The sequence below is a fragment of the Mustela putorius genome, unplaced genomic scaffold, assembly GCF_011764305.1.
Source record: "Mustela putorius furo isolate JIRA1106 unplaced genomic scaffold, ASM1176430v1.1 tig00003845_pilon_pilon_pilon, whole genome shotgun sequence".
Lineage (NCBI taxonomy): Eukaryota > Metazoa > Chordata > Mammalia > Carnivora > Mustelidae > Mustela > Mustela putorius.
The window spans coordinates 12,427,229-12,448,154 of record NW_025421998.1 but is presented as its reverse complement, the minus strand read 5'-3'; the positions used below and the strand labels follow the sequence as shown (position 1 = coordinate 12,448,154).

The window sequence follows — 20,926 nt, the reverse complement described above, 5'->3', positions numbered from 1 at the left end:
CTTCGAGACAGTGGAAGGGATTCTGTGTTAAGCGTCACACTGACCCCGTGCTGAGACCATCGTGGGAACAGCAACGAAGTCAGAACTTGAGATTTCTCCCTTAGCCTAGTTAGCGGGTCCTGAACACTGCTCCCCGTCACACACGCTCCAGACTGCCTCACCAGGGAACAGCCAGTACCAACTGGTTCTCCCCACGGTGGGATCCCTGGATCTGTCGTCCCTGCTTGCGCATATACCAACAGGAGGACAGCGCTGGTGAGTGGGAGTGCACACGTGTGGACCGCACCCACGTTTATTCACCACCAAGGGCTCCCGGAGTTAACCTGAACTCCTTGTTACATAACATTCCACACACATAAAGAAGCAGGCAGAACAGTACGATAAGGTCCCCACCCAGCTTGCCAGCACTGCTCCAACCACACACACCCCATCTCCTCCAGTGGGACCAACACTGGGCTTGTGAGTCTGAGATCATTCTGGATTCGTACGCGGAGGTCAGGAATTACACAGAGATGCTCTATAAACACGGGGGTACAGGATTCTGCACAAGTGTCAGTCTATTTCTTCAGGATAAAAACTCAGGGCTCCTCGTCGAATCACATGTATTGACATGTAAAGGTTTTTTAAGGAAAGTGCCAGACTGTCTCCACGGAAAGGCTGCACATGTCCCACTCCAACTAGCAGGACAGGAGAGTTCCAGTTCCTCCACTTCTCGCCAGCACTCGGTGTTGAAACTATTTTTCATTTTACCCGTTTCGCTGGGTCCACCAGTGATCTCTTGCATTTCCCCAGTGGTAATGATGCTGGGCGTCTATCGTGTGCATATCTGCCGTCTGTCCATCTTGTTCAGGGAGAGGTCTCCTCCTGGCTCTTACCGGCTTTCTGATCAGGTTCTTTCTTTTTCTACTGCCGAGTATTTTGAGTGCAGAATCTTCTCTCAGTCTGTGGTCTGCCTTTTCACCTCCTGGCAGGTTCTTCCTATAGAAAATTCTTTCAGTTTTGATCAAGTCCTACTTAACCAATTTTCCCTTTTATGGATTGCACTTTGGGTGCTAATCTAATTAAGCCTTGAGTAGCCTGGATCCCAAAGATTTTCTGCTATGTGTTTTTCCTTAAAGTTTTACAGTGTTATATTTGTTTATGATCTCTTTTTAAGTTAACTTCAGTATAAGATACAAGACTTTGGTTCACGTTCTTTTTTTTTTTTTTCCAACGGTGAGCACCGTTTGTTGAAAGGACGGTTTCGCCCTCATTGACTTATCTTGCATATTTTCTAAAAGAAATCAGTTGGGCAGATTCGTGTGGGTGTTATCTTTGGGTTTCCCATTCTGTTTCCCTGGTCTTGTGTCTGTCCCTTGCCCCACACCACACAGTCCTCATTTCTGTGGTTACCTAGAAAGTCTGGAAAGTCATCAATCCATGCCTCTCCCTTTATTCTTTTTTCAAAATGATTTTAGCTAGTCTACTTCCTTTGTATCTCTGCATACACCTTAAAATTATCTTGTCTATAAAAATAATCTTGCTGGGATTTTGATAGGAACTGTGGTAAAACTGTGTATCAGTTTGGGAGGAACCGACATCTTCACCAGGGTCTTCCAATCCATGAACATGGTATGCCACTCCATCTGTTTGAATCTTTGATTTCTTCCATTGACACTGTGGAGTCTTCAACAGACAAGTCTTGCATATTTTCTTAGGTTTACATCATATATATATATATATATATATATATATATATATATATATATACACATATGGTTTGTTTGATCTATTATGAATGGCACTGTATATTTAATTTAGGTCTTACACATTTACTGCTGGTCAATGCAAATATAATTGACTTTTGTGTGCATCTCCTGGGTTCTGCAATCAGCTGATGTCCCTTACTTGTTCTGGGAGGTCTTCTTCCTAGATTCCTTGGAATTTTCCACATAGATAAAATCATGAATCTGCGAAAAGGGACAGTTTTATTTCTCCCTCTCCACTCTGTGGCCTTGTGCCCCCTCTTCTTGTGTGACAATCCTATAGAATTCCCAGCATTATGTGTAAGCTGTACAGTTTTAATAGATTCTACTAGGTTGAGGAAGGTCCCATCTGTGCTATTTTGCTGGGAGTTTATAGTCAGAACAGATGTAAATTTTGTCAAAAAAATTTTTCTTTGCATCTACTGATAGAAACTCATCTGGGCGCCTGGGTGGCTCAGTGGGTTAAAGTCTCTGCCTTCGGCTCAGGTCATGATCTCAGGATCCTGGGATCGAGCCCCGCATCAGGCTCTCTACTCAGCGGAGAGCCCGTTTCCCTTCCTCTCTCTCTGTCTGCCTCTCTGCCTGCTTGTGATCTCTGTCAAATAAATTTTAAAATCTTTAAAAAAAAAAAAAAAAAACAACCTCATATGGCTATTTTTTTCTTTATCCATTAAATACGATGGATGATACTGATGGAATTTGAAATATCAAAAGAGCTTTGCATCCCTAGAGTAAATCCCACCTGATAAAAGTGTGTAATTTTTTAATATACACTATTATTCTATTTCCTTGGGTTTGGTTAAGGGATTCTGTGTCTGTTCATAAGGGATAATGGCCTCTTGTTCCTTTTTTGTTCTCTTTATCTTATTTTGGTACCAGGGAACACTGGCTCCATGGAATGAACCAGGATGTGTTCCTTCCCCTTCATTTCTGGAAGAGGTTGTGAAGAATTCATGTTAATTCTTTATACGTTTGGTTGAATTCCCCAGTGGAACCATCAGGGCCTGGAGAATTCTTTGGGGGCAAGGGGAATGTGTATGTCATGGATGAATTTCCTCACTAGCTACAGGGCATCCAAAGTGCCTAGTTCACACTGAACAAGTTGTCATGGTGCATCGTCATGGTGAACCACTATGTACAGCGCTGCCATCCTCTTCCTGTCTACAGGCTGTGCAGTGAGGGGCCCCTTTCATTCCTGATATTAGCAATTTGTTTCTTCCCTATTTCTCATTCATCTTTGGAAAGACCAACTCTCTCGATCATCTCCAAGAACCTGTTCTTTTTTAATTTCTTTTTTCTATTATTTCCTCATTCATAATTCAAAAAACAGTGATTTCTGTTTGTATTTTAAATATTTTCTTCTTTAAAAAATAAATTATTTTTTTTTTTCTTTCTGGGGACCTTGGGGTTAACCTTTTCTAGGTTCTGGAGGCAGGCATTCAAATTCTTCGTTTCAGATTTTCTCCTTTCTTAACGTATATGTTTACTGCCATGAGTGTTCCTCTCAGCTCTCTCTGAGCTCTGTGCTACCACTTGTGAAATATTTTACTTTCATTTTATTCACTTTGGTATACTTTGTGATTTCCCCCGAGATTTTCTCTTGGACCCACGAATTATCTGCAAAGGGGCTGCATCACTTCCAGGCGTTTGGACATTTTCCTGTTACCTTTCTGTTACTGGTTTCTGGTCACATTCCCTGTGTGGCACCCATTCTCTCTGCTCTGCGGAAGCTTGTTCCACAGCCTGGGATGTGGTCCATCTGGGTTCCGCGGTCTCGGGGCCACAGCCAGTCCACTGCTCAGCTTCCTGGCATCTGTTTGACATACCGCTGGGAGGGAACAGGGAACGCCACATCTACTCCATGCCAGGAGGCCAACACCACCCTCCTGACGGGGGTTTACGTATACACACAGTGGCACCTGGCGCTAAACGACACAGCCAGGCACCATGTTAGATGCCAAGCACATCCCACCCTGACCCTGTGCGCCGGTCACAGATGAGGCATTCTTGTGTTTGCAGATGAGGCAACCTGTTCAGCGGGTCACTAACTACGCGCGGCACAGCTATTCTGTGACCGGACTCACGTCAGGGCCCCCCCAACCTGACGGTGTAGAACAAAGCACACCTGGCTGGGGAGAGGCTGGCCAGTGCGCAGTCCCGGCTTTGCCCCCTTGCCCCCTGCCCGCTGTGTGGCTTGGGCGATGTACTGGGCCTGTGTCCATTTACCCACCCTTGAGCAGGACGACAGGGACAGTGAACCCCAAAATGAGAATGCAGGAGGAGAGAAATCATGCTGCAAAGACCATAGGGCAAATGTCATCTACACACGCATGAGCTGCCGCAGTCCCAGCACACAGGACCGCCACATGCAAGCAGGGTCTCCGCGCTCTGCCGGGCTGGTGGCCCCTCAGAGGTCCACGCCGTGTGGGTAGGTCTCGGAGCCCTTCGTGGACCAACAACATTGGGGACGGTCCGATTAAAAATCCAGAGGACTCCCAGGTGTTCTTAGGATGCACCAGCTGCCCCTTGACCGCGTTCGCCTTTCCCATCTGAGCTCAGAGCCCTACATCGCCCACGTGGGGACACACACGCAAGTCTTTTGGGACGTGCCAGCTGTGCTGGGTGTACAGACCGTGCGCCACACACAGATATGCCAGCCACACTGCCCACGGGCCTGATGCCCCAGAGCTGGCACCCCTGCTGAGTATGCCGACCTCCTGCCTTCCCAGGCCTTTCTCAAGTTCCGGAAGGTTCCACATTCCCCTCATGCTCCTCTACACAGTGAGCCTAGAGGCCCAGTCAGGGGCTGCTCCTCAGTCTGAAGTTTCTTTCTGGTATTTTCTTTCCTCGAGCTCATCACCCATGTCCCACGGCCGTCACCAGCAAAGCTGGTGTTAATACACTGAAATGAGTCCTGGGTCACGGTCGGTTCCCGGAGGAGGGGCGAGTGGAGGCGCAAGCCGTGTCCCTGTGTTTGTTGCACCTACGTCGTTCCGATGCAAGACAGACACACGACGCTGTGCGTGCGTCTCCGTGGTGTGATGCTTCCACAGCCACATACACACGAACCGCACCACACACCCTGCCTTGCCCGCGGGTCAGCCCCACCTGCCAGGAAAGTCCGGTGGGTTAACTGCTCCGCACGTAAAGAGAAGCGTGTAAGGTCTTAAAGCCGATGGGACCTTGGAGGACAGCCTTTCCTGTAAATGACACTCAGATCCGTTTTTATCTGGGGAAACGGACACAGCACCAGCTGTCCTCACTGCGCCCTCCACGGGGCACCTGAGGACCCCTCACTGATGCCCCAGAGCTGGCAGACCCTCCCCAGGGCAGAGAAGGAGCAGCAGAAAGCAGCTAGGAGCAGAGAAGAAAGATTTCAAAGCGCACACCCCACCCCATGCTTGAGGCCGGGCTGTCCTGGACACTCAAGGCAAGGGCGGTGTCCGCAGGAAGAGGTGCCGACTGGCGCCATCGCTGCTGCTCTGCTGCTGTTCTCTCACCTGGGCCGACGTGCCCTTGAACTCCCTGCCGAGCACGGGGGACATGTGCCAGGGCCGCAACAGATGCGTCCTCGAGGTCGTCACCCCCCTGGAGAGAGCCAGGACCGTGGGTGGCAGGGGTGGGGTTTTGGGCGGCCCTGAAGCACTGAGCCAGGCTTGCTGACCCCGCAGGGCCCAGTTCCTCTGTAAAGGGTGGGGCGGGCATTCCAGCGGCTGCTTCCAGCTCCAAGGAACAGTAGGGGGAGGTCAAAACCATGGACACTGCACCCCGAGCGCCCACGAGCTTTCCCCTTGCTCGCAGGTCGCAGGCCGTGGTTAGCTCCCAGTGGGCTGCACTCCCCGGGCCTTTTGAGGTGCCCGAGACATGGCGCCCACGGAAACATGTCCACACAAGCCACTGCCAGAGCGGAGGAAAGGAGGGATTCTTACCGTGAGTGTCTCTGTACAGACCACTGGCGCTGCCCGCCTGCGGCCCTGGCGGGGTGAAGGGCGCATAACGTGGGGGTGTTGTGACTGGAAAAGAAAGCAAAGTTCTGTCGCCGCGTCCTCCCTGAAGGGGTGCGGCTGTCTACCACGTGGGCGCAGTGTCTCGCTTACCATACGGTGTTTCTGGAGACACAGGAAACGCCGGCGTGGGAGAGGCAGAGTCAGCGCCGCCCTTGGTTGGTGTGAAGGTCCTGCCGCTGATCCCACTGGGGTCTCGGGGGTACGTGGCGGCCACCGTCTGGAATGGGCACGGAGAGTCAGGTGAAGGCCACCCCCTGACGACAGGCCCGGGCTGGCCCACACGTGGGGATGGCGGTCAGGGCGCCACACGCAGTGCAGCCATCAGCAGCCACCATGAAGAACTTCAGTAACTCGAAGGGGGAGTCCCTGCAACCCAGCCACCTGCGACCGCGTGGAGCTGGCAGAGAGGGGGGCGGGCACCCGGTGGAGTACAGACAAAACCCATTCCTTATCGTGGGCAATGAGACCAGGGCATGGAGAAAAAGCAGAAGGACTTCTCCAAATAGTCCTTTTCTAAGCTACTCTGGGCTCCAAGTTTCCACCTGGACAATGAGAAAACACTGACGGGGACGCGCTCATCGTTCGGGGTTCAACCTACCTTACTACATTCTCATTAAAGCCTGGAAATGCGCCCTGGATCCCACCACGGGGGCCACGGCCACGCTGACCCACTTTCTTCCTGCTTCCCTCCTGTGGCCTAAGACCACGGGCAAGTCCATGTCCTCCTTGGCCACCACCGTGCACCCTCGAAGCCCCCGCATGTTCCCGCCTCCCCCCACTGTGCAGTCTGAGCGATGAGATCCAGCAGAGCCCACGGTGGCCATGCGGTGCCTTCTGGGGGCAGGGCTGCACACCTGGGCTCTCCCAACCACACCCCTGCCTTTCTGGGAGAAACCCCACCTGCGAGATGGGAGGGAGGCGGGGTGGCAACAGGACCCCAGTCAGGGAAGGGGCCTGGGGATGGTGCCTACCTCCTTGGCATCTGCTGGAGAGAGGAAAGACGCCAGACCTGTGGCCTGGTCTGCACCGGGGGTCTTCCCCCATCCGCATCTGGAGAAGGTTGGCTGCCCCCCAGCATCGTTGTCATACTGCCCGAGGCTCAGCTTCCGGAATCTTCCGCCCAGCGGCTCGTCCCCCGAGGAGCCTGACAAGAGACACACACGTAGACTGCAGGTGCTTTTCCCACAGCGGAGGACAGAGTCCTTAACTAAAAGCTGACTACAATTCCCCAAACTGACACTTACTTTTCCTAGTTCCAGAACCTTTTCAGCTCCCACTGCCCATTCCCCTCCCCCTGCCCCTGGCGACCTCTGGTCTTCCCGGTTTGGGACGTTTCCTAGAAACGGAATCATCCCCCGGGTGTCCTCTGCTCTCTGGCTTCCGTTGCCAAGCGTGCTGTCCCAGACTGTCACTATGGGAACCCACTTTTGTTCATTTCCCGCTTCTCCCAGCATCATTCCCAGAAGGGGTCTCTGTGCCTCTGCTCCCCGCTGCCTCGCACAATCCAGCGCTGTGGAAGCATGAGGGAGAGCCCGTGAGGCCGGGATGGAGCCCGTCCCCCGTCCTGGACCGTGCACAGAGGATTCTTGGTGGCCGCTACGCTGCGGTCTGCACGCTGACCGTATCGCTTTCACAACCAGAAAAACAAGATGCCGGACATCACTGGAGCTCAACAGCAAAACCCCTCAAACCTCTTTTCCGAACTGTATTGAAGAATCGGCGACATCCACCTGCCCGAGCCCATGTTTCTCCTTTTCCATGAAGAAGCCACACCCGGGGAAAGGGGAGCAGGAGACCAGAGGCAGGCGGGACAGACTCAAGCTAAAGCAGCACCACGGGAACCGGAGGGTGCGCTCAGCCCTCCCCGCAGCGGGGGTCCCTTCTGAGAAGGACCATGGGGAGAAGGGGCAACAAGCCCCGGGCTCCCTTGGGGGACCTCCTGCGAGCACCAGGTCCCAGATGCTAAACCCTGGACGCCTCCGTCCCATCTCTGCCCCCGCACAGCCCCAGCCCCACACTCCTGTTTAGACACCCCCCGCCCCGCTCTTCCCAAGCGCTCCTCTTCCCAGCCGGCAGCCAGGACACGGGGACCTCACCAGCCCCTCAGTCACAGAGGATGCTGCAATCAATGCAGCAAACACAGCAACCCGGGACCACAGAGCCCACAAAATCCCTGGGGACCCACTCATCCACCCGCAGTCCTGGTCACCAGAGGGTTGGCCTGGGCACAGCTCTTCCTCTGACGAGTGCCGTGAGCCTGTCCCACCGGATGTCCCACCGTGACCCAGCGGCCCCTCGGCTGGAAGTTCACATCTTCACTTTGGTCTCTTTTCCTCCTGCCACCGGACACCACATACCCTGGGCCTCTGGGTGCCCCCCCTCAGGCTTAAAGCTGGGTAGGTATCCCTGGGAGACCCTCTCAAGGCTATTCTCAAACACCAGCATGTCTCATTTTTGCAAATCCACTTCATTCCCAGGGAGGGGGTGGTGCTGGGGTCAAGGACAGGACAGACACCCCCCCGCTGAGCCGCAAACCCTGTGTCAGCTTGGCCTTGGCCAGGGTCCAGGAGGCTCAGATTCCTGTGGGGTGCAGGGGCTGGAAGACTGGCTCATTCGGTCATTCAGCAGATACGCAGGGACGGAGCGCGGCTGTGATCCGTGATCAGCCCCAGGACAGAAGGCGTCTCAGCCCCAGTCTTTGATGGATGCGACTTACAGCCACTGTCACCAGAAGGTGTGGTGAGGCCCCCAGGGCAGGGAAATTCCCGGGTACCCGGACTCCCCCGCTGAGCCCCCAAGGGAAGCCCAGGATTCAGGCCAAGACCATGGGGTGCCCACAAAGCGCTTCGCAGCAGGACTGAATTCAGCCTGACCTGGGAGATCAGCAATGTGGTCGCCAACTGCCACGGAGTCGACGGAGCGGCAGGAGGGGACTGGCTCAGATTACTCAATAAAAACCTGGATTAAACAACAACAACGACAAAAAACCCAGAAGCCCCTTGACAAGTCTGCACCTGTTCGTAAATACACCGATCTTCGGTAAGTGTAAGGAAGATACAAAGATACCCCTTTGTATCTTCCTTACACTCCAACCGGGCGATTCAGACCTCTGGAGGTGACTGTCTGATCTTGTCCACAGGTGAAGGACTTGAGAACTCACAAGGTGGGGTCCCGGCCCCTCCTCTGCCCTGTCGAAATCAAGCCCAGACCAGGCCTCACCACCCTGATCCTCAGCACTTGACATCCCTCCAGCTTCCAAATTCCACAACAGGGTTGGAAAAGGTTTGTACCAGCCCTCCGGGTGGGCGGGGTCAGCCTTCCGGGTGGGCGGGGTCAGCCTTCCGGGCGGGCGGGGTCAGCCCTCTGGGTGGGCGGGGTCAGCCCTCCAGGTGGGCGGAGCGCATGCCCAGGCAGAGCCATAAATACAAAACAGCCATTCTCAAACTTGGCTGCACATTAGAATCGCATTAAAATTCCTGGTGCGCAGACCTCACCCCTTCCCTGGGAAGGCAGAACCCACGGGAGTGTGGCCCAGAGCCTGGCATTTTTCTAACAACTTCCTGGTGCCCCTGACTCATGACCACGCCGCCGAGCACAGAGGCAGGTCTCCACTGGGGATGCCGAGACGTTCCAAAGGTGGGGGGCATTTAAAATCATTCTGATGCCCCCATCGCAGCCCAGGTCAACCCACGCCGGCCCTCTGCAGGCAGACTCTGTCTCCGCATCTGGTAATGCTCCCAGGTAACTTCTCTCTGTAGCCCAGGGGGCCATCTGCGGCCCCAGAAAGTAAATGGAAACCTCCAAGAACACGCCCTTTGTGATGGATCTGGGCCCCTAGAATGTGAAGTGCCCAGAGCCATTTATTTACCTCCAGACAACCTCAGAAGAATGAAGTGCTGGGTCATACAGGCAAGCACACTGGGTTCTGGAAACTCCCTTGCATTCCTAGAAGTGAGGACAAACAGCAGCCAAAGCCTGCCCCACGGCTGTGGTCATGGGAGGCCTCCCCAATCCAGCTCCCTCAACTAGACACGTGCATCTTCTCAAGAGAGGGTGGGCGAGGTCAAAGGAACCGCTCCGCGCAACAATGAATGTCCCCAGAATGGCTCCAGGAGCCTTATTCTCCCTAAGCTGCCACAGGGATTGTCCGTCCCTGCCACCTGCAGGGTATATCAGCGAAGAGCTAGAAGGCGTTTGTTAGAAATTCCCAGCACTGGCCAACACTCAAGACTGTAGCAGAAGCAGCCTCCAGAAGCAGAGACCTCTCTTTCTGGGTCTCTGGCCACCCTCCGCAGCCCCATCCCCACACCAGGGGAGCCCGTGGAAATGGGCTGCCACTGGCACTACGAGGCCAGGGGGCCAAAGAAGGCAAGCCTGTCTTTTGGATTGCAAAACTGAAAATCCTTTCCACTGGGCAACACCGAACCCCTTGGTTAGGTCACATTTCTTCCCAATAGGTGCACTTAAAATGGAAAGGATGTGTCCCAAAAGCTAGAAGGCCTTCCTTCCAGTATGAGAAATGTTAGCCATCCTCCTCCCACCATTCACTCCAAATCAGACAGGACCTCAAGCAAAATGTACGAAGCCACACAGCGACCAAAAGGCAAATTCCTCACCCGACTCACTGAAAATACCAAAACCAGAGTCTGGTGCCTGGCTTTGGGTCCCTTCTGCCTCTTTGAATATATTCTCCCTTTGAATGATTTGTCCCCTCCCCAAAGCACTAGGTCTCGCTGGCCTGCTCCTCAAACATGTGTCTTTCAGCAACCGTAGCTTTTTTTTTTTTTTAAGATTTATTTATTTGTCAGAGAGAAAGAGAACAGGAATGGGAGGAGTGGCAGAGGAAGCAGCAGACTCCAGGCTGAGCAGGGAGCCCAACGCGGGGCTCCACCTCAGGACCCTGGGATCATGACCTGAGCTGAAGGTAGATGCTTCACCCACGGAGCCCCCCAGGCATCAGCAACCTTAGGGGGACACAGGATGGTCGTCGGAGCTGTACACTTCAGGACCACCCTCGGGACAGGGAGGTGCAGGCCAGTGCCTTGGCCAGCTGCCCCTGCTGGAGAGGTTGTGACCTCTCTATCCAGACACAAAAGACCTTACCAGCCTTACCCAGGGGTTAAGTAAATGACAGCTGTCTGTAAGTGACGGTGCACATAGCCATTAGGGGATCGCATCCGTGTGGACCCACTAGTTCTTAGTACATCCACGCCAGAGCTTCGGGAAACAAGCCACCCACGTCAGAGGCCAGGGGGTTCTCCAGAGCGAACTTTTCAACATCGGAAGGGGTGGTCCCTTGACAAGTTAAACAAAGAAGGGCCATGTGGCTCAGCAGTTCCACTCAAGCACTGAAAACATTCAGGGGCACCTGGGGGGCTGAGTTGGTTAAGCGCCTAACTTCAGCTTAGGTCATGATCCCAGGGTCCTAGGATCGAGTCCCATGTCAGGCTCCACACTCACAGGGAGCCTGCTTCTCCCTTGCCCCCTGCCCTCCCTCTTCTCTTCTCGAGCTCTCTCTCCTTCTCCCTCTGCCTCAAATAAAATCTTAAAAAAAAAAAAAAAAAGACTGGAAACATTCAGGGTGGTACTTGCACACAGATGTTCACGGCGGCGCTATTCTCAACGGCCAAAGCGCGAAGCGACGGGATCTGTGCTCAGGTGAGCGGTATACACACTGTCCGATCACCCCATGGATACAAGGCAGCCTCACAGAGGAAGAACGCTCTCACACACGCTACCGCCTGGACGAGCGTGGGAAAGCGGACACTCAGTGAAAGAAATCAGACACATGCCGTACACGTCCATTAAACAAAATGCCCAGCACAGGCAAATCCAGGGTCGGAAGGCAGATCAGAGCAGCCAGGGGCCAAGGCTGAGAGACAGGACTGACTGCTAATGGGGACCTTGAACTGCACAAGTCACCGAACTTAGGGCTTTAGAAAATTGCCATGGATGCACCCCCTTGCCTTGCTGACTTGCTCAGAGGCAGCCGTCCTAGTGTTAACATGACCTTGGGTTGTTGCACGTCTGTGCATGTCTGCTGCATGGAAAACAAGGTGTGCAGGGCAATGACATCAGGCTGCTTTCTGAGTGCCCACGTACCCTCATGTTCTCACACTGGATCCCTCTGTTTGGTGTTTAACATCTAACGTTGATGGGTGGGCTTTCCAGGATAGATGATTCAACGTTGCTACTTCTCAGGGCACCCAGGTGACTCAGTCTGGGAAGGGTCTGACTCTTGAGCTTGGTGCAGGTCTTGATCTCAGGGTCATGAGTTCAAGCCCCACCATGGGCTCTGTGCTGGGCGGGGAGCCTGCTTAAAATAAAAGCTGCTCCTTCTCATTGCTCTGAATTCCCCTCGGTATGAACAGGTTCCCTGACTCAGTATTAACACGGTGGATGCATCCTGTCATTGTGGGCTCAGGTCGAGTCAACACGGACAAAATATTTGGCAACATGAAGCAAGGAGCCCTTGAGAGATGGGAAAACAGAACTGGCTTCCTGCCATCTGTGGGACCATACCTTTCACAGTCCTTTCTTTTGCTACCTGGGCATCATCAGGCAGAGTTTCCTCCACCTGAAGAATGTGACCCGAGAAACCTACCTACGTGCTGGGCTGCAGGGAGGGGCGCACAGAGGGGCGCACACACCCAGGGCGTCAACCAGAGCAAGAGAGCCACAGAGGCACAGAGGGAGTAAAACACCCCAAAACCCACTCTCCCACCTCACCCCCTTTCACGAGGTGAGAGCTTTCCAGCAGGACTCTCTCCTGTCTTACGGGCAGGGGCAGGCTCCCTACACTGTCCTGTGACGAGCCTCCTGAATTCAGCAAAGCAACATGGGTCCTTGGAGAGTCATCGCCTTCCTGCCAGCACCACACCCCTCTACTGACAAACATCACTGTGTGCCAGGACACAAAGAGGCTTTCTGGCTGGTGGCAGAGTCAGAGGTTAGTGGAATAAGGGCTCAGCCACAGGACGCACAGTCAGACAGATGGAAGTTCTGGTTACATGCCATGGTAGACGCAGAGATCATGGGTGACTCCGAGAAGCTCAAGCATGATGCCTGGGACAGCACAGGTACTTACTTACAAGTGCCTACCATCCTGGCTACCATCATCAACACCATTATCACACCAGTGGTCACCACCACTATCACCACCACCATCACCATCACCACCACCATCATCACCATCACCATCACCATCATCACGGCCATCATTGTCACACCATCACCACCACCACCACCATCATCACCATCACCATCATCATCATCGTCACCATCACCATCATCACCAGCATCATCATCATCATCACGGCCATCATTGTCACCACCATCACCACCACCACCACCATCATCACCATCACCATCATCACCATCATCATCACCATCATCATCATCGTCACCATCACCATCATCACCATCATCATCACCATCACCATCATCGTCACCATCACCATCATCACCACCATCATCATCATCATCACGGCCATCATTGTCATCACCATCACCATCATCTCCACCATCATCACCACCATCATCACCTCCATCGTCGTTATCAACACCACCACCATTAATACAGTGCTGACATCGAGTCGACTTTCTCAGGAAATGCTCAGCTTTCACATACCATCTTCCTCCCAGAAGTAACCAGACCCACAGTGTGTGTGCGGCCAGTGCTAAGCCGTCAGGACATGCAGCCGTCTCCAAGAGTGGCTGTGGGGAATGCCATTCCCAACATCCTAACACTAGGTAACTCGTGGTCTTTCTTAGGATCAGTCCACATTCTACAAAGAGTGAGGGATTCTACTTGCCTACGGATGCTGAGGTCCCTGCACCCAAGTATTTGCTACAGGAGAATTGCATCTGAGGCACAAGGCAGACCAGGCAGGGTCTCGCTGGAAGGTACAGCACCTTGGAACTTGCCCACCCCTTTCCTGTCTGAGCAAGACTCAAGGTGGCTCAGATGAGACACATGTCGGTGGGGCCAAGCCTCAGGAACACAGACACAGACACGATGCACATGTCAGGTGACGTGTCAGGTGACGGCCACCATGCTGGGACCGCATGGTGCCTTTCAGACTCGCCAGCCCTCCTGGCTTGGACACATGTGGCTCAGCTCAGCGGAGCAGCCCTGGCCTCCCCATGGAGGCTCAGCACAGGATTCCTGCGTTGCCAAACCTGGAACATGACAGGACTCAAAACTAGTTGGTTAGGGACTGTGCCCCTCTGTATTGAGGCCCTGCTGGGCCCAGATCCCCTCATCCCCACCATCCTTCCCCATGCCCAAGTCTCCTGCCCTCTCGGGCCTACCAGACCCATAAGCAGCCCCCCACTCCTGCAAGGCCAGCGAGGTGCATACCTGCTGACCCATCCACACAAGGCTGTGCCCAGGGTCCCCCATCCTTTCTGTGGCCCTCCCCCGGACCCAGGGACGAGCCCAGCACTCCTTTGCAGGCCCCGTCCCATAAGACACAGACGCAGACAAGTGTGCATCCCATGGGACTCCCACTCACCTTGCCGCACAGAGGCCCTGCCCGGGCCCTCTCCTATGTCCTGCAGGCCGCTTGCCCGCAGCACACCTCCCCCGCTGTCAGGGGGCAGGGGGCCATTGACCTGGCTGCCCAGTGTGTTCATGTGGGTGGGGATGGGCTCGAAAGTAGGGTCCAGCTCCAAGATGAGCCTGTTGAGCTGCTCAATGGACTGGTCGATGTCCAGGGTGGGTGAGCCCGGGGACGGGTCCGCGCTCGGCTCCGGTCCAGTCCCATTCACGACTCTGACATCTGGAAATCTGGGCTTGAATGCTCTGCCGGGAGGGGGCCGCTGTGCATCAGGGACCTGGGGCCCGGGGCCCAGGCTCCTCTGGATGGCCATTCTGCTGCCTGCCCCCCGAGTGGGGGTGACTGGAACCCTGGGCTGGGATTGCACCAGGCCAGGGCCGTCCTCCGGGCCGCGGCCCACAAGCCTGGCCTCGGCGTCGGGTGCGAAGCTGTACTGGTGGGCAGCCACCATCTGCTGCTGGCGCACCCAGGTCTGCGTGGAGTAGCCACTCTGTCCGTAGGCCTGAGTCTGGGCGGACACTGAGGGCCTCCGGAGCACTGGTGGTGGCTGCTTGCACTCTCGGGTCCCGAACGCCCGGTCCCGCTCGTACAGGGGGTCCACGCTGAGGCTCAGGTCAGGGGCAAGGCTGCCATGGGCGTCCTCACCAGGGTTGCTGCCAAACCCTTCCGACAGGAGGGAGTTCTGGCTGCTTTGGTGGCAGGCAAAGGGGCCCAGGTGGGCTGACGGGTGGCCCTCCGAGGAGGACAGGGTACCGATGCTGTCCACGCTGTGCAGGTCATGGCCGGGCATCTCGTCGTCCAGGATGTCCGTCTCCCGGTCCTTGAGTGTGGCGTCTCCGTTCACGTGCACCTGAGCAGGCACAACGTGGCGTGTCCCGCTGTACTTGCTGGGGGCATCCGTCATATCCTTGATGGGACTTCCGGAATCCTCCAGGCCAAAGCCACTGAGCAGCTGGTCCAGCTCGGCCTTCTCCTGGGGGCTCAGGCCCCGCCTGGACCCCACAGCAAGGGGCTCCTCGGTCCTGTCAGTCCTGACGGAGGCGGTGGAGTGGCCAGAGTCACTGCTGACGGACAGAGTGTGGTCGCCGTGGTCCGGGCTGCTGGCGGTGGGGACGCCTGGAGACCCGCCTGGGACGCCAGGATCCGAGGCACTCTTCTTCCTCACCTTGGCATAAAGACTGCCATCGACGGGGCCCTGCGTGTGCGGCACTAGGGAGGAAATGGGAGACAGGTGGTAAGTCACAGCTGGAAAAGGAGCTTGGGCCCCCGAGATGCATGTGTCCATCTTCCCGAACAAATGAACTCCTGACAGACACCTCACCATAATGGGGGCGAGAACTCCTTGGGGCCCCCAAAGTCTACCCACACCCCGGCAACACGAGCATTAGCAAAAGCAACTCAAAGAGTCCAACAGCTTTGGGACCCAGAACCCTTTCTTTCTACCTTTTTGTGGAAAGAGAGCCATCACTTAGAGAACCTTCTGGAATCTCTGCACTAAGGAGTCATTTTGTCCCGAGGGCTCAGAGTTAATGTCTAATGTCATCATTAGTCTACATGTTGGGTACAGCTGAGCTCCTAAGCTCCTGGGAATGCAGAAGCAGGATACAGGGTGTGGGGGCCCTGAACCTCATGGGGAGACAGAGAGGCAGAACTCATCTGCAGACTTCCCAATAGCACAGCATCCCTCCACAGAGAAGGTCCAGCAAAGGCACAGCAGGACTCAGGAGACAGGAAGCAGATCTTCTGCACTAGTCTCCGCCCGCCAGGACAGTTGGGAAATAAGCAGGGCCACGGCAGAGGCGGGAAGAGTGCGGCTCTCTTCCTCTTTTACTACTTCCAACCCTGGCCTCCACCTGCTGCTGGGCAGCTGGGGAGAGCCTGGGGCCCAGGACCTCCTCTGGTCTCCCCCAGGGACATGGCTGGCAGAGCACGATGAGGGGGCTGTCCAGGGTGGTGTCCACACTCTCTGGTCACCGGGGAGCCACAGTGGATCCGCAGCAACCAGGTCCCCGGAGGAACCAGCCCCAGACCCGGGGTCCCGGCCCTGGCATGCAGGGTACCCTGGCATAGTGAGCAGCTCCCAGCAGTTTTGGAAATGCTGGGATGACGAGACAGGACTGAGACCTGTAGGGTATCACGGGTTCTTGTGTGGATAGTACGTGTGATCTTGGGCTTTCTTCCTGATGGGCCTGGGAGAAGCAGGACGAAGGCAGTGTGCGAACACACCGACCCGCAGCCACAGCAGAGCGGGGAGGGGGAGGACCCAGAAGATCCCATGAAGACACCGCGTGGTAGAGCTCAAGGGCGGGGGCTGCACTCCGACTCAGGGTCCCAGGGCGATGGACGAGGAGCCCTGGCTGCATTCCGGAGCACCTGCTCGAGGGCAGACGCCAGCTCGCCCGGATTACTGCAGGATGAACTAACTCGTTCCTTCCTCCCGAGTACAGAGCTGAAGCTCCGCAGGAACTGGCCACTAGCCGAGGTCAGGCAACTGCTGGGAGGTGGAGGCGGGACCAGAACTCAGGCCGCTTGGACCCTGGGACCCAGCGGAAAGGACCCCGCTGAGATCCCGAATTCCATGGCTCCCAGGGGAGGGGCTTTCCAGGCCCGACACGCGTTCTGTGGAAGACCCTTGGGGGCCAGGAAAGGATCTTCCATAAGACCTGCCGAGCATGCGCCTTCCCTCTGTTGGCAGAGTGCAAGGCCAGGGGTGGCTCTCATCCACACCACTCCCCACCCCATGACAGAGACAAAGGGGTCAGAGCAGTCCAGGCCAGTGGGTGAGGGGCTGAGGCACAGCCAGAGTTCTAGACACGGATCTCATGCCACAGCTGTGCGTCTGTGACATCCACATCCTGCTCCCCAAATCCCACTTAAATGCAGACACCATGACTTTAAAAAGGAAGCCAGCAAAGAGAGGTACAGAAGTTCTTCTAATTGACAATGGACACTGGGCAAAAGTACCATTAATCACTCTGAGTCAGAACCCCTTGGCCAGACCCACGAAGAAGAGTCTACATGACGTGGTCAAGGGTAGGAAACCCCCTTGCCTGGGGAGTCGTGAGTACCCCTATCATTATCTTTACCAGCAGGAGCCTTGTCAAGAGAATAACAAACGTGTTACAGCAACACCATTACTGCATACCCAACACCAGCCCCACGCAAGGCCCAACGCTCAGGACAAGGGATCCTCAGCTCCTGGGGTTGTGAAAGGGGCCTGGGGGCCACCCCATGGGCAGCACAGGGATGGGACGCAAACCATCACCAGCGTAGGCCCTCCCTGAACTGCCCCCAATGCACACAGATTACAGGACGCACATTACAGCTAGAGGAAAGGAACAGGACCCGCATCCCTGACGCCCCAAGACAGACCCGCCCGGGCCTGCAGGTCCCTCTGTAGGAGCTCAGACTCTCCCAAAGGCATGGGATGTGCCCAGAGACGCACCCACTTGTGATCTCAGGGAGTGGGAATGTCTCAGCCATGGGGCAAGGGAAGGGGCCTCTGGCCCCCACTCTGTACTCTTGCAAGAAGGAACAGGACTGGTTTTCCAGTGGGAAGAATGCGACACCCGCGTTCCCATTCTGCATTTACGCTCTGTGCCCTCAGCTGGCACTGAGATGGCTCCAGCCCCTGGTTTCTTATGAAGTGGAGTGATTAATCCCACCTCTTAGTGCGGTTAGAGGAAAGAGATAACGGGTGTACAGGTGGCCAGCGGGCTGTATCCCTGAGGAGAGCTCTGTCCCTGGTGGATGGAGCCCAACACTCCCTCAGGACCTCATTTCCCGCCTGATCCTGCTCCTTCCAGACCTCAGCAGGTGCACACCTGCACCTGCCCCAGGGCCTTTGCTCTTGCTGTTCTCTGCCTCCATTGCTCTCTGTCCTGGCTCACTCCCTCCCCTCCTCTGCCGGGCCTCCCTGACCATCCTTTCTCAGGGAGGTGTTCCGTCTGCCACACACCCACACTCAGACACTGCAGCTTTGAGCATGTGTTAAGGACCATTTGCATCCCCCACAAGAACACGGCCTCTGGCTGGGCTGGGGGTTTGGGAACCTGTGGCATCCCTAAAATAAGGGAACAGACTCCGGTACCCAGTGGGCAACAAATAACCAAGAAAGCCAATGTTCTAGCACGTTCACACACAGGGAAGACTGAGGAACTGTTCTAGAAGATTCCTCTACCTCAGTGGGCAAAAGAACTGAAAACCAACCAGCCCAAACAAACCCACAGCCACACAGCATGAAGGCAGGCGTGTCCACAGCCCCAGGGCCCCCACTCTCCTGCAAGCGGCAACCACCCCCACCATGAGACCAGCTGGCTGGTCTGCAGAGACAGAGCAAGGCTGCAGGGGCACCGAGGTCGCCCACACCAAGGCTCCAACACGCCAAAGCACGCACACGCAGTGAAGGTACAGCTGGCCCGGGGCGCCTGGGGGGCTCAGTTGGTTGGGCAACTGCCTTCAGCTCAGGTCATGATCCTGGAGTCTTGGGATAGAGTCCCACATTGGGCTCCTTGCTCGGCGGGGAATCTGCTTCTCTGTCTGACCTCTCCCCTCTCATGCTTTCTCTCTCAAATAAATAAGGAAAATCTTAAAAAAAAAAAAAGGTACAGCTGGCCCACTGGCAGGCAGAGGGACCAGATATGCCCCCGGGTCGCCCAAAGGTCGCCAGGCCTTGGCACAGGGGTGCGGCAAAGAGGGGGGCACGCATGGGGTGCTAAACAATGGCAAGGTATCTCTGCCACTCAAGTCCCCCCACCATCCTCCCAACAGTAGTGCTTTCCCTCGCTCAGACCCGCCCACTGCCCCGCCTCCTCCCTCAGACACGCCCACTGTTCCGCCTCCCCTCCCCTCAGACCCGCCCACTGCCCCGCCTCCCTCCCCTCAGACCCACCCAGCAGAGGCTTCCTAGCAAGCGGGGTCTTTCCCACCTGCACCATAGGCGGGAACGGGGCTGCAGCACCTGGGTAGGGACCCGCTCACCTGCCCAGCGCAGCTGCCATGATTCCGACACCCGAAGTCAACAATGCAACCAGGGCCCCACACAGCTGCCTGCAGAACCCTACCCCGGAAACTATCAGCAGCCCGCCCCCACCCCATTCGCAGCCCCCCAGGAGCTTGGCTCAATCCTTAGGGACACTCCTGTTTAGTGATGGCAGAGGGCCCCTTGGGGTGGCAGGGGTCTGGAAAAGAAAGGGGAATAGTATTACCCCAGGGCCCAGGCACAGCCCTGACTCCGGCTGTGGTTCAAGGTCCCCTGTGTGGCTGGTGTCTTGCTGCTGCCACCAACCCCAGGGGGTGGGGGGTTTGGGGGAGTGGGGGGGAGGGGTTAGGGAGGGCACGGCCCCCAAGGGAAGGAGGCTCCAGGCTTCCAAGCTCTGCACCATGTCCAAACCCAGCTGCTACAGAGTGGCCCCCTGTAGGGTCAGAGTGGGGGCGAGGACATTGAATTCTAGAAGGTGCAGCCGGGGGCTTCCTCTTCCTGCAGCCTTTCTGCTGGGGAACTGGGAGGGGAGCTTTCAGTGGTCCCTCCCCCCCGTCATTCCCCTCCCCGTCACCTTTCCCTTCTCAGCCAGAACCCGGGCTCCTTTCAAAATGAGGCGAAGGTGTAGTCTGGTAATGATTTCCCCGCAGCCAGGGACTAGTTAAAAATCAAACGAACGTAAACACGGCTCTGATTAGGCGTGCATGACACAGCAGGGCAGCTTATCAAGTGGAAAAGAACAAGGAGGAAGAAACCATGGAAGGGGCTGCCTGGGCAGTGCCCCAGCCCCGCCCACCCCCACCTGACCTTGAGAGGGGCGTTCCGCCAGGAGGGAGCAGGCCTCTGAAAGCACTAGGAAAAGACTGCAAGAAAATGGGGGAGACCAAAAGACGGACAGAAAGAAGGAAACTCGCCTTCCCATCCTGGCTCCGCACAGATCAGGCAACGCCCACCTGTGCGCACAGGCCTGTCAAAAACCAGCCAAAGGGACCCACTCTGCCTCCTTCCAGGCACCAGCCCCTTCTGAGGCCAAAAAAGCGTAGAACTGACTTGTAATAATTGGTTCCGCCACATGCGGCCCTGCTTCCAACGGACATCCGTTCTAACAGAACAAATGTGACGGTTGCTTGGGCTCCCTGGACCCTCCTCTGTCTCCCGTGTACTGACTATGAGCCTCGCCCTCTACTGTCCCGTCAGGTTCCCTTACAAAGCTGGTTCTCATCTCAGAAGAGCTAACAGGGTCCTCCCTTTGAGTCTTCCATGCCAGCAGGCACGTGTCCAGGGCTGGCTGCTGCTGGGGGAGGCTGTGTCCGCAGAAGGAAAGAGATGCAGAGATGTCCTCCAGCAAATATGGGACATTCTGAAGACACAGGCCCGATGTGCGGGGCTCCTGTGACGCCCCCAAAGCTGTGAAGCAGGAACCGGAAAACCTGTTTTGCAGATGCGAACAGAGGCTCAGAGAGCCTGTAGGGCATCTGGGACGCACCCTGACCTCGGTCCCCTCCCCAAGTCCATGCCTGCCATTCCTTGAAGACACTGGAATCCTACAGCAGACCAGCTGCCTCGGTGAAATGAGCAATTTAATTTAGGAAAGGAATTCGCCTGGATGTTTTCTGTGCAATTTCCCCCACA

General features: G+C 55.8%; 1 protein-coding gene across 9 annotated transcripts in view; it reads right to left on the bottom strand.

The window, feature by feature from the left end:
• TNS3 (tensin 3) overlaps nucleotides 1-20,926 on the bottom strand; it is a 200,718-nt gene that overhangs the window by 45,331 nt on the left and 134,461 nt on the right. For all 9 annotated transcript variants that reach the window (XM_045089576.1, XM_013059615.2, XM_045089573.1 and 6 more), the window contains 4 exons: nucleotides 14,269-15,522; nucleotides 6,724-6,896; nucleotides 5,843-5,969; nucleotides 5,675-5,758 (listed from right to left, as the gene is read on the bottom strand). In XM_045089576.1, coding sequence (XP_044945511.1) covers nucleotides 5,675-5,758; nucleotides 5,843-5,969; nucleotides 6,724-6,896; nucleotides 14,269-15,522 — 1,638 coding nt within the window. The remainder of the gene's footprint in view (nucleotides 1-5,674; nucleotides 5,759-5,842; nucleotides 5,970-6,723; nucleotides 6,897-14,268; nucleotides 15,523-20,926) is intronic.